This window comes from Dermacentor albipictus, chromosome 8, assembly GCF_038994185.2.
Source record: "Dermacentor albipictus isolate Rhodes 1998 colony chromosome 8, USDA_Dalb.pri_finalv2, whole genome shotgun sequence".
NCBI lineage: Eukaryota > Metazoa > Arthropoda > Arachnida > Ixodida > Ixodidae > Dermacentor > Dermacentor albipictus.
In genome coordinates, this window is record NC_091828.1 from 21,480,122 (window position 1) to 21,494,144 (window position 14,023).

At 47.6% G+C, this 14,023-nt stretch overlaps 1 protein-coding gene across 1 annotated transcript in view; it reads right to left on the reverse strand.

Moving 5' to 3' along the window:
* Positions 1 to 14,023, reverse strand: part of defl (Integrator complex subunit 7) — a 136,586-nt gene that overhangs the window by 12,077 nt on the left and 110,486 nt on the right. The window contains exon 18 of the mRNA XM_070523139.1: positions 6,502 to 6,699. Coding sequence (XP_070379240.1) covers positions 6,502 to 6,699 — 198 coding nt within the window. The remainder of the gene's footprint in view (positions 1 to 6,501; positions 6,700 to 14,023) is intronic.

The window sequence follows — 14,023 nt, forward strand, 5'->3', positions numbered from 1 at the left end:
ATATACCGGACATTGGCAGAAAAACTACAAAAATCTTGCAACAATGGGCGAATGAAGTAAACAGCCGCCATCGCCATCAGCAGCAGCGCGGCGTGGCGACATTGTGGCACCGGCACTTTGCGTTTCCACTGTCGCAAAGTTCTATTAATTTAAGGCTGCATTTTCATTTAGTTTCAAAATGAGCGGAAGCCGACGTCAATTCACCGTCGCGTTCAAGAAAAAGGCGGTTGAGTACGCGGAAGCCCACGGCAACCTGGCGGCACAGCGCGAACTTGGTGTATCCGAAAAGAGCATTCGGTAGTGGTGGAGGCAAAAGCAACGTATTACAACTTGCAGCAACCAAAAGAAAACGTCATTTCGTGGCCGGATCGCAGCGGACTGCAGAACTGTAAGGCGAGGTTGCGGAGATACGTCCGAGAGCTGCATGTAAGATCGCTGCCTGTTGTCGAATGCATTCGTTTGAAAGCGGTAGAGATCGCACGCGCCTATGGACTGGGCAGCGAGAAGCACTCGTCATCCGACTCTGATCAAAGGTGTTGCTCTGATTCGGAGTAGCGCTTGCGGACTTCGTGCCCTTCTGTGTACTGTACACTCGACGAATTTTTAACAGTATCGTGCGACCGTCGACCCGCGTGTTTGTCAGCACCTTATCACGGCATGGAGCGGCGAAATAGCGAAAGTGAGGGCATGTGTACACATGCCCGTATCTCGTTTGTTTCGCTGCTCAGCGCCGTTAATACGGTGTTGACAAGCACGCGGGTCGATGGTCGCGCGATACCGCTAAAAACATGGCCAGGTGCACATGCGAGCAGCATTTAAATAAATACTGTCACCATTGTGCAACCCGCTGAGTCGCATTTGCTTCTAGGTAAGGGTGTCATGTCTTTTGGTACTTTTGCCACTGAAAAAGATTTTTTTCATTTTTAGACTTCGTTAGTTGGGGGATCGACCTATATTCCGGTCCGACCTATAGTCCGGTTTTTACGGCAACTTGGAGCTTTTGTTTGCCTTTAAAGCATTGTGGTGATGCACTTTTGCCAACCACGAGGGCAGGCACCTTTTCTGATCTATCCATGTTGGCACAAACATGGTCACGGAGCTTTTGTTTGCCTTTAAAAAATCATGGTGACACACTTTTGCCAATCACAAGGGCCAGCACCTTTTCCGACCCAACCATATTGGCACAAAACAGCACGGTCACGTGGACCTTGCTCTGCTTACCGCCCTGGCAGCATTCATTTTTGAGGGCCAAGGTTTTTTGTGGCAGCATGTGGTAGAACAGGGTGGTCTCATCTGCACTGAACAAATCCTTAGCACTGTATTTTTCTAGCAGCTGCCCAACGTTTGTCTCCACCCCCACCACTACAGCTTCGCTGACAATGTCGTGGTGACAATGTCGTGGCGCTGCACAGGGGCGGCATTGGTCGAGAGATGGTGCCAGGAGCACGCACAGCTATAGCAGCGCGCTGGCCCCGGCTATGGAGCTGGTTACGGCGATGGTCAACGGTGTCATGAAACACAGGAACGGGCACCAAAGTGCTGCGCTGTAAAAAAGATTTGTTATACTCATTGCTAGGAAATTTTAGCTTTGTTAAAACAAAGTTTTTCACGCATGGGCATCTACTGGAATTTCAAGGGGAATCACGACTGCTTCATTATAACAAGGTTTTACTGTAATTGTTATGATACCGGATAACACGCTCTCTCAGCATCAATGTTCAGGGCATCGCCAAACTACAATTGTATAATACAGTTGAATCTCGTTAAATAAAACTTAGAAAATTAGAAAATGCCTGGCAATTTGAATGTCCAAGCATTTGCCATGCTTAATTTGAACATACCATGCCCTGGCAATGCTCTCAGCAGCACCCCAAATCATGCAGCGGCACCCCTAACCAGCATTGCTTTGACCCCACCATGCAGGAAAAGCTTGGGAGAGACCCTATAAGTTCCAAGGGTGATACACTGTCACCGCGCACCTTATGCTATATGTGCGAGTGAGAACTTGCGAGTGAGAACTTGCGAGGGGAGCCCACGATCGGGGCTCAACCTCGACCGTGCGAAAGAGACGGAGCGGGGAGGAAACGCGCCATCTTTCACCGTGCGCGAGGCACCCAACATTGTGAGGCACCGAGGGGGGGTGTTCTACTTCAGCTACAACTTCGCATGTGGCGGCAGCGTGCAGTCGCGCAGCCATATCTTGAGAGCGATCTCTGTTACAGGAAGAGTCTCGGTGCATCGGTGGCTTGTAGCTTTGTGTGTTCTGTGTATTCTTGGCGCTCACTTTTCATTGAAATGATAGACAGCATGAATATCACTTCGCTCGCTGCTGCTCCCGCATTTGCTCACGCCAGCATTTTGACGGCGATCGAGTTTCTGCGGTCGTCAAATGAGATGTGTTCATGTTCGCTTGTGCACGCGTGACATCATGCTTGCTAATTTAGTTGGTATGCCTATGTTTACAAGTCTATACGGCCAATAACAATACTATCCTTGCTTCGTATAGCTGTCCACTAATTTGCTTGCTATCACAACCGATGCTTCGCCTTTTGGGCCAAACAGGGACTTTCTTTTACAATGACAAGTCTAAACCGAGACATGTCAATGGAAAGGTTTTCGGAGACAGTGCGCCACATCCAATTCTGTACAAGGTGAACCCTGAATACAAGGACGCGAACGCGACATCCAGTACCTCATTCTCCTTATCTTTAGCACACGACAACACCGCAACAGAAGGGAGCACGCCAACATGATTATGACCAGTGGCAACAACTTCGTCATCTTCATAAGACACAACACATTAAGAACGTGGGACAAAGAACGTAAATACAGCGCCATCCTATCGGCAGATGAAAGAAAAGCATGTGAGCATGCAGAGGGAAGCAACGGTGGAGGCCCAGTCCTGCCTCGGCAACCGCACCATGGCAGTGGGCACTTAGGTGGCAGAGGTTATTAGTGCCATAGGTTATTAGTGCCATCCATCAAGCAAATCTGCTTCCCTCCCGCCCCTTCTTGCAACTGCGCTCCCCGCACAGTGCCTATCAACTCCTAAGTAACTCCCTTACCTTTAATGGGCTCCACGCGTGCCCACCTTCGCGCTGGCTCGCCGTCAGCTTAGCTTGCTGCCTGAAGTTTCATTATCTGGCATTATCGGGAAGCGAGCGTTAGTCAGCGTGGGCAGTATTGTGGTCCTCGCTCGCTGTGTGCTTGCATGCCGCAATATTTCACAACTTGCACCGTTTGTGCGTCGTGCTGTGGTGCACAAGTACTTCAAGAACTCCTTTTAATTTGGACTACCTTTAGTTTGGACAAATTTTCAGGCCCCTTCAAGTTTGAATTATTGAGATTCGAATGTACGTGTCCCAGACGCTAGATTCCATGTAAACAAGAAAATGCGTGTAGCACGGGAAATTGAGTGCAGTAGCCGCCTGCGAGCTACTCAACAGCAGCTTCCCTGCAGTACTCGCCCACCCGTGTCGAGTGAAAACGTCGGCGCACACTCAGTTTCCTATTCCAGTACCAGCAAATCTCCTTGCGGGCCGTCACATGTTGCATTCACAGCTATCGCTGCCAACCCTGTTGTGATAAGTGCCGTTGGAAGAGTGCTGCACATTTTTAGCCCAAATCCGCTGCTGTTCCTTGCTGCAGGCAATGCAAATAGAGCCTCGTTTTTCACTTTAGCGGCATCGTATTCCAGCATCGCCCAGCAGCACGACTTCATTTCAGTTTCCTGTCATCGTCTTGAAACACTATGCAAGGGAAAACAACAAGATGCGTCTTGGGTCGCTCGAGCACCGTCAGCTTATGTGTCGGCGTTTTGTGCTGCTACAATTCACGCCGAGTGGACACATCAAAACTTCCCGCCAAAATGCTCCGCTCAAATGAGCTGCTTATCCAGGCTCAAATTGAGGAACGCAAACGTAAGCACGCCAAAAATGCAAGAATGACGCTCGTCTTGAGCCAGTTGTGCCCACCTGCATTCGCACAATGCTTTGCATTACGTAGGTGGCAACTACAGTTGAGTCTGCAAACTTTTCAGCTACTTCAGAACATGCATTTTGCCGGCTAGCAGGTTTTTTTCTACCATCTTTTCCCTAAGCATATGAATGAGGTTCTTTTGTCTACGTCCTCTGCAGAACGAAGCCCTCTCCCACCGATCTCCAATCACCCCTGTCTTGCGCTAGCTGATTCCAAGTCATGCCCGCACATTTCCTAACTTCATCACCGCACTTAAAGGGACACTAAAGCAAAACAATAAATAAATTTAGACTAATGAAGCATTGTTTCAGAACCCTGCAGGCAGTCATTTAAAAAAAATAGTTTGATTATTAGATGAGAAAATGAAGGTCCAAGTATCAGTATTTGAATTTCACTCCGAAACCCCAGCGCCGGTGCGTCAGCGTGACATCAGAGATTCCAAAGTATGTTTTGGCATTTGGGCCGCGTTGGCTGAATAAAGGTTCACGAAACTTGCCATGTTTAATATTTGGTTCCTTTAGAACACAATGTAGTCAATCTGTACCGATACATATAATTAGCAGGCCCTAGAAGATGCCATCAAAATCCAAGACATCACAGCCCCCAGGTGCGGGAACTTAAGTACGGTAGGCGTCGCCACCCATATTTCGTTTTTGCGCTTTTTCTGGCTTACCAAACACCTTATCGTTGTAAGAGTCGTGTTTTTGGTCTTGTAGAACAGTAATTTACGGATGCAGAAGAAATCATTTTTCACTTTAGTGCCCCTTTAATTTTCTGCCATCCTCGACTGCGCTTCCCTCCCCTTGACACTCATTTTGTAACTCTAATGGCCTACCAGTCATTTACCCTAAGCAATACATGGCCTGTCCATCTCCATTTTCCCTCTTAATATTATGCCTAATATTTTTTTTGTTCTATTGCTGATTGCAGTCTCTTAACTTCTTTGTCAACCTCCAAGTCACTGCCCCATATGTTGGCCCTGGTAGAATAAAATGATTGTACATTTTTCTTTTCAACTAGTGGCAAGCTCACGATCATGATTTGGTAATGTCTGCCATATGCTCTCCAATTCATTTTTATTCTCCTGTAAATTTCCTTCTATTGGTCTGGGTCCTCTATGAGTAACCGCCCAAGATAAACATATTCCTGCAGAGACTCTACAGGCTTACTAGCAATCATGAATTCTGGTAATCCCTTGCCAGGCTGATGAAGATTACCTTTGTCGTATGATGAAGATTACCTTTGTCGTATTCAACCCTACTCTGACACTTTCTCGGCTAAGGTCATCAGCCATTTGTTGCAATTCGTCCCCAGTGTTGCTGAACAGGACAATGTCATCTGAAAACCATAGGTTGCTGAGATACTCACCGTTTATCCTCACTTCTCATCTTTGCCTGTCTGATAGCTTGAATGCTACTTCTAAGCATGCAGTGAATAGCACTCAAGAAACTGTGTTATCCTTGCCTGACCACTTTCTTGATAGGTATCTTTCTACAGTCAAACCTCGATATATCGAACACGGATATATCGAATTATTGCGTATATCGAACACTTCCTATATCACGTGGAAAATCGCATGCATTTTTAATTTTTTATTTCGAACGGGGCCGGATGTAAAATGGATATATCGAACTCCGCCGCCCCAGACCAAGTGCGCTCTGTTGACAGGAGGCGAGCTTTCCCGCAACACTCTCGAAGATAGCGGCGGAGCGATGGGCGTTCCCGACTGCTGCGTACGACAGCTCCCACATCGGTTGCGCCGAGGGCGCCATTTGAACATAGCGGCGTACACACGCGGCGGCTTGGAGCCAGCCACGGCCGGTCTCGAGGAAAGCGCGCGCTTCACGCGCTTCTCTAAAGCGCGCGCTCCCCTAGAGACCGGCCGTGAGCCAGCCCGGCCGCCTCAATCCGCGCGCCCGCCGTGCGCGTGATCGAGGCGGCCGTGGAGCCAGTTGGAGCGCTTTGTCGGTGCTGAGCCACACAGCATGTGCATTGAGGACTTCGTTGGCGGTGACGACAGCACCCGAACAGTGGCGGAGTTGACAGACGTGGAGATCGCGGCAGAAGGGACTGCTGAGCGGCCAAACGAAGACGCTGCCGAGGCCGATCCAGCAAGCGCTGATGTTGCCCCGCTACTGCGGCGCAATAGAAGGCACTGGACTGCCTCTTGTGGACCGTTTGGACTATGTTGAGGACGCCGTGGTCAAGCACGCGGTTGCCAATATGGAGCAGGCTACACTGCTTCAGTACTTTCAGCGAACGAAATAAATACTTTGTTTGAAGCTTTATGTGAGTATCTATTGCGCCACGATTGGTTCATTGATTGATTTGTGCTAGTTTTTGATGCATTTTCTACGTGATTTTATATATCGAATTCTGGCTATATCGAACTATTTTGCGATCACCGCGCTGTTCGATATATCGAGGTTCGACTATACTTTTCTTGAGGAGAACCAAGGTATCCATGGAGTTTCTAGAGATATTTGCTATTGTGAAAAACAATATTGTGCAGCTGATGTTCACCTTGGTGTCTGGTGCAGCATTCTGGCTCCTGCCGGGTGGTGTGGTGGTGAGGGAGACGAGCACCTTGTGGACGGTGCGGGCTGGTGACCCCGGTGGTGACCGGTGCTGCACAACACCCTCGACACGCAGTGCCAGCTGTGCCTGCTGTGCCAAGAACAAGGGCTCACCCGTTCCTTTCTGCTGGGGCGACACAGCCAGCTGCACACAAGCACGGCACAGTGGGTCGAGGGACAGTCACGTAACGCGGCAGTGCAGAGATGTTCATGTAAAACCATGCTGGCACATAGTGGAGTACGCAATGCACAGGTATAGGCTAGTTGGCGGCGCTCCATTGACTTAGTATAGCGTACAAACTTAACAAAGATCTTTGTTGGTTATTCCCTGTCCTTTGTTCAATTTATGCTCTACAGCAAGTCAATGGAGGCATGCAAGCGCTGCTACAGGCTTTGCCATAAAGCATGAAACCACAAAGATAATGGCACCTCAGCAACATCTAACTAGACAGCTAATGGACTGATTCATTTACTGCATATTAATGCAGACAAAAAAAGTGGAGAGAAGGAAAGATGTGGGAGCAGAAAATGTGGGGAGAAAGATGTTTAGCCATAAGCATCGCAATTGTCTCATAACATTAAAGGCACCTGAAATGTCCCAAGGCAAAAGAATGGCCAAGACAGTTTGTTCTGAGTAAGGGGCAAGAGTTGCCAGTGGAATGAATGTAACAGGAAAGAAAGGAGCTTGGAAGATGCACAGGAAAAGAGAGACAGAGATCAGTGGACTCAGTGGCCCTGCTTTCTTAGTGCACAATCTGCCCTGTCACGCAACCATGCACCACAGAATGTGACGTGCTGGGTAATCCCAACACCAGCTAAGAATGTCACCAGACTTTCACATACGCAAGCCCTACATTTTGCTGTGCCTGCTGTGAAGAAAGAGCTGCCATCCTGTCAGGTCATGGCTTACAAGCTTACTATGTGATCCCCTGGTGCAACAGAAATGAAATACACAGAGCACAACTGCCTAATAATGCCACTGCCTTATGTGTGTACTATCCAAAACGATGATCGCTGTTACAGAATACAATGCTTTATGCAATGCAAAAATTACATAAACAAATTTTAGAAATTAAGTTGTATATTCCAGAAAAATTGCCTTTGAATATTGAATAGAATACCTAACCAGTCGAACCTCTATATAAAAACACTGGTATAATGAATTGGATATAAAGAAGTACCGTATTCACACAAACCTAATGCATACTTTTTCCAAAGGAATGGGTCCAAAATTTGTCGGTGCAACACAATCGAATACCAAACCACTGTTGTGGCTTTAGCAACAGCCTGCCATCAGAGCTGCCACATGCAGTGTCAGGATGACGACAGAGCACATTTTTGTGAAAGTTGTTGAGGGCGCAGCTGTGGGTTCATCTTGTGCTGTTTCGGAAATTTCGTGCGACTGAGCAGAGGAGGCATCAGTGTATATGGCTGACAGCCTTTCTGGCGATGTGCCAAGCTTGCTATCTTTGCACAGTGCCAGCAATGCTCTCGGCCGCATACTTCGACAAGTTCAATGCAGGGGCACGTAAGATCTCGTGAATGTGATAGCAGTAGTATCTCTAGATGTAATCACTATAGCAGATACCACACCGGAGTGCTTGGCATCTGTGACCAATGAAGCACAAAGGACGATGATGACATGCTGCTTTCATTATGAAAGCTCATCTAAAAAAATGCTTCCGTGATGTTTCCATGCTTCCATGTTTCCATGTTTCCATGTTCCAAAATGCTTCCATGTTTACTTTCTTTGTGATCACAAACGTGGGGAGCATGCTATATATATATATATTATTACGATATCATCGAGCGATGCTCAAGGGACGAGCCGCCGCGAGAACGACAAGGAAGTGGGTCGGTGCTCTTTGCGCGAGTGAATGTCGGCCTGGTGCTCTGGCTCCAGTCCAGTGTAAATAGCCTGTAAATAGCCTCTATCATCTGTGTCTTTCTACACCTAAAATTCTGGTGGAGGTCAGCGAACACCGTCCTCGCCACGGAACTCTGGAGTGGTCGGTACATTGAGCTTGTCACCAGGCTTCCCGGTGACGAGCCTGCCTCTGCAAAGGCTTCGGCTGGTTTGACTGCTCCAATCGTCGCGGTTGCCCAACATCGCGACCCTGGTGTGTTGTCTGGCCTGGAGGGCAGGACGATGACGAATAGATCAAGCTATATGAACATGCCAGCGCTAATAACAGGTGGTGCCCAACCATTACGCTCGCCAATGCCATCTTTTAGCTTCGCGGCACCCCACATGTGTGGTACCAGACGCATGACGACGAGATAAGCAGTTGGGACACTTTCAAAGAAAAGCTACGGGAACTGTTCGGCGACCCCATTGGCCGCAAAGTTGCCGCAAGAAAGGCTCTTGCGTCTCGTGTTCAGACATCAACACAGCCGTACGTTTCATACACCTTCGACGTCTTGGCTCTATGTCGTAAAGCTGATGATGCTATGTCTGAATCAGATAAAGTGTCACATGTTCTAAAAGGCATCGCCAACGACGCTTTCGATTTGCTTGTTTTCGGCAACGTCTCGACAATCGATGCAATCATTAAAGAATGCCGTCGCCTTGAACAAGCCAAGAGCCGCCGTATCACACACCCATCACGCAGCTACCCAACACCACTGCTACGTCGACATGTGAGGGTCGACCGCGTCAGGCCACCACCTGTGACGACGTCACCCGTATTGTTTGCCACGAGCTCGAGGCCGCCTGTTCGCCAGCTTTCTCCACGACGCCTCCCGATCCGCCAGCAACCACGATTGCCATGATTCAGGCCATAGTCAGGCAGGAATTTGAGAACATGGGTCTGAACTCCGTGTGTTTGACATCTCAACCCAGCGTTCCGCAGTTCTCTACCAGCCCTCCTCGTCCCCGACAGTCCTTTTCTACCACATCTCGCCGCAACCCGTCCGAATGGCGTACCCTTGATGACAGACCAATCTGCTTCCACTGCTGTCGCATTGGCCACGTCGCTCGTCACTGCCGCAACCGATGGCCACCGCCTCCTCAGACATACGCTGCCACTTATTCCCGCACCTTTGGACCTTCTGTTCCCTATGCCACCCGCCATGCCAGACAGACAGATGATATACAGAAAGTCAAACCCACTTATAACAATATTCAGGTGGCATGAAAGTTCCACTGTTATAACCGGGTTGCAATAAAAAAATCAAAATACCGGGATGGCAGAGCTGATGCCAGAAAACTATAATGGCGGGGAGGCCAGTGCCCCTCCCCACCACCTTCCTCCATCTGGCTGCCAATTGTGCTCACTCGTCTAACTGCTTCCTGGGCGCTCTCATCGCATGTAACAAGCCGTGGCTGACGGCGTTAAAGACTGGCACTGCTATAACAACTGCATAGAGGGGTCACAGGCGGCAAGCGATATGCGAGCACCGCCTGGGCATCACGTTGGTGGCCCCAAAAGAGGCCTTTTAAAAAGCGGGGAGGTTGCCATAGAAGCCTGTCAGCTTGAGAAATCCAGAAGAAACGCTGAGGCGAGATCGCCACAAGCGTCTCGCCACAAGCATCTCGCTACACACCTCTCACTGGCTTGCACGCGAAAGAACTCTCAGCTTTATTTGTAGTCTTCCCGTGAGCGCCCAATGCGAGGCGTCCCACTGACCTTTGGTTGCCATCAAGTCCTAAATGTACCCCTGATTTCAAGCAAACAACCACACTTCCAAAAGTAAGCTCTGGAACCATTACATGTTCGTCAGCCTTGCATACTTTATGCGAAGCTTGCTGACATCATTTTGCAAGATATCCAGGTGCTCCACGTAGTACAGCGGAAAGTTCCTCGAAAAAACGAAGCCATAGAGGCACTGAATCGTCTGCCGGGCCTCCTGTGAGCACAACGTTGAGGCAGCCTGCCCTACCGCGTCATTTCTGCCGTCGTCGCCGTCGCTATCCAATGCAAGCACGTTTGCAACGATCGCTTCATCGCTTAGAAGCACTTTCCAAATCTATAGCCGTGCGCTTTCCTTTCACCGGTAATGTCATGCATTGCCAATTACCAGTGGGCAGATCAGCCATTGTCCGTTTCAGTGGTGAGTCAAAAAAGGCTGAGAAACCACGAGGTCAGGAATGATTTTGATGCAATCAACAAAGGCGAACGTGACCAATTAAGCTGTTTGCAGAACTGCGGTGAATCCAACGAGCAAGATGCGAGCAGCACAGCTGGCGCGGTTCATTCATGTTTTGGTGGGTGATGTGGCTTAGAGCTATGAATGCAGCCCATTCGTGTTTGGAGGGGTGGAAGGGCCACGGGATAGAGGCACGAAGAGATGGCTGGAAAATGAGCGCGCAGCTGCTCGAATTTTTCTGTCTTTTTTTTTTCTTTTCAAGAATTTCACATTTCACTACATTTCGGCTCGGACACCCAGCAGCCAGACTTCATCGCTATAACCAATAATGCAGCATCGGGGCATTGTAATAAGCGGGTTATTTTACCATACAAGACATACAAAAGTTGATGGTGCAGCAGCTTCTCATAGTTATGACTGATATACTGTTAAAACCAGTATTGTTATACCGTATTTACTCGCATAATGATTGCACTCGCGTAATGATCGCACCCCTGAATTTTGTCGTCAAAATTCGATTTTTAAAATTTCCCGTGTAATGATCGCACCCTGAACTTGCCGCAGCGATATGTCGTGTGCCAAGTCTAGCTAATAATGATCGCGCTTACCATCTGTCGAATGCTATGCGAACGACTCGTCTGCACGCACCAAACATTCTTAAGTAGATGCCTCATTTCATTACTTTCATCACTTTCCGCACTTACATGGCAAAAAGAGGTACAACCAAATTTGCCTTTATTATGGGTAGGCTTTTATAATGGTTGTGGTCAACAAAACAGAAAAGGCGCCTTTCGATTCTTTTCATCTGCACTCGTGAGCACGCAACAAATCGCGCGCGGCAATGATAGTAGCCACGTTTACACTGATACGTTAAAAGTGTACCCTATTCATACGCCGACGCTTGTAACACAGCTAAGATATTCGCCTACCCTTAGCGGAAACGTGCCGTGTTAGGATAGTAGTGGAGACAGATGCCACAGTTTCCGCAGCACGCCGGCCATGGGTTTCTGTCACTGGCAGCTAAGTGCGCCCATCTGTTTCTGTCCCCTCAAAGTGGACATGGCTACGTTATTACCGCAAACTTGCCGATATTAACGATATTATTCATCACTGATATGGAAAAAACTGTTTCGATGCACGTAATGTACTCACGAGAAGAAAAAAATGGCTGTGGCTTAGCTAAGGTTAAGCCCAGGATGCGAAGCATACTAGCCTTTATTTTAGTTGTTGAACCACTGTTTAGCCTGGTGAACTGCTGTTGCTTGGCTATATTTGGTTCGGCTAGACGAAGAAACAACTCATGCAGGCGAGCGCACGAGCTGAGACCTGGCTATGTAGCTACGCGGCCACAAGCAAGCGTACGAGTTGAGCCTCCGCTTTTGCAGCTGTTATGACGTCATGTGGTAGCTACGCGGCCGTGCGCGGCGCAGCAAGGAAGAGCGTGGTTGTGCGGCTAGTATGCTTCGCATAAAAAAAGATCGCGTTTGGCGCGTTCGGCTTGCTCCGCCGGCCGCCATTTTTGTTTTGGTGTCCCGCACCCGCATCCCGCAGCAAACGCGGGACGAAAAAAAATGTGTTTTTTCACGGGAAATTTAACCTGCATAATGATCGCACCCCTGAATTTGCGTAAATTTTTCTGACAAAAAAGTGCGATCATTATGCGAGTAAATACGGTAAGTGGGTTCGGCTGTGTGCGTGTGTGCGTGCGCGCGCATGCGTGTGTGTCTGTATATACATAGTACATTCAAGAGCACCTTTATTTTCGTACTTCAAATTTGTGAAAACTAAGGGCATGTTATGGTTGTGCAGATTCAATAAGTAAAAGAATTGATTGTAAATATAAACTGAATAAACATAAGATGCTTTCATTCAATGGAGTACCCTCCTGCTGTAACAAAGGAACAAATATGGGACCAGACATGGTATAATTACAGTAAAGGAAATTTTTGCTTGCGCATGCCTCAAATATATGCTATTCTAGTAGCAAAAATGTCTAATACAGTCACTGAAGAACCTTTTAGACGTCTAGTAGGCATAGGACCTTTGGTCGGGATCGAATTAACCGAAAAAACAAAATAACCGGAGTTGAATTATTGAAGTCTACTGTCTCAGATATACCGTATTTACTTGTATAATGATTGCACTCGCATAATGATCGCACCCCTGAATATTGTGGTCAAAATTCCAGTTTTTTCCTTTCCCGTGTATGATCGCACCCCAAACTTGCCACAGCGATATGTTGTGTGCCAAGTCTAGCTAATGATGATTGCGCTTACCATCTGTCGAATGCTGTTGAATGCTACCCAAACGACTTTTCAAGACATACCAAGCGGTCTGCATGCACCAGACATTCTTAAGCATATGCCCCATTTCATTCCTTTCATCACTTTCCACACTTCCATGAAAAAAAAAAAGAAGCTACAACCAAACTTGCCTTGTCTTCATTATTTGCAGGCTTTATATTGGTTGAGGTCAACAACAAAAACGGCCCCTTTTGGTTCCTCTCGTCTGCACTCGTGGGCACGCAACAAATCGCGAGCGGCAACGACAGTAGCCATATTTACACTGATACATTAGAAGTGTACCCTATTCATACGCCGACGCTTGTAACACAGCTAAGATATTTTCCCACCCATAGTTAAAGCGTGCCGTATTAGGATAGTAGTGAAGACAAATGCCACTGCTACCCCAGCATGCCAGCCATGAGTTTCTATGTCACCGGCAACTAAGCGCTCCTATCTCTATTTCTGTCCCCTCAAAGTGGTCATAGCTAAGTTATTGCTGCAAACTTGTCGATAGTAACGATATTATTCATTACCAATACGGAAGAAACTGTTTGAATGAACTTAATGTACTTATGAGAAGAAAAAAAAATCGCGTTCGGCATGTTCGGCTTGCTCCGCCGGCCGCCATCTTTGTTTTGGTGTCCCGCACTGTTATAACAGCAGCCACCTATTTGATGAGCTGTGGTCATCCCACAGCAAACGCGGGACAAAAAAAAAAAAAAAAATTTCTTTTCGCGGGTAATTTAACCCGCATAATGATCGCACCCCTGAATTTGTGGCAATTTTTTTTTACAAGGAAGTGCAATCATTATGCGAGTAAATACAGTATTAGACATTATTTTTTATGGCCGATGCGACTTTGTTATAACAAAGTTCGACTGCAATAAAAGAAACAAATTATTCAACAGTTTAGAATACCTAATAATTATTTGGTTCTTACTCAAAATTTCGAATATTTGCGCATCCCTACAGCGGTGAATATACAGGTGCCTAGAAATAACTACTGACAACACGCATAAAGGAGGTTAAAGTGTGATACACAAAGTACGTTTTAACTTTTTTCATGGCCCACGCTGTGCATCCTCCTGATTAAAT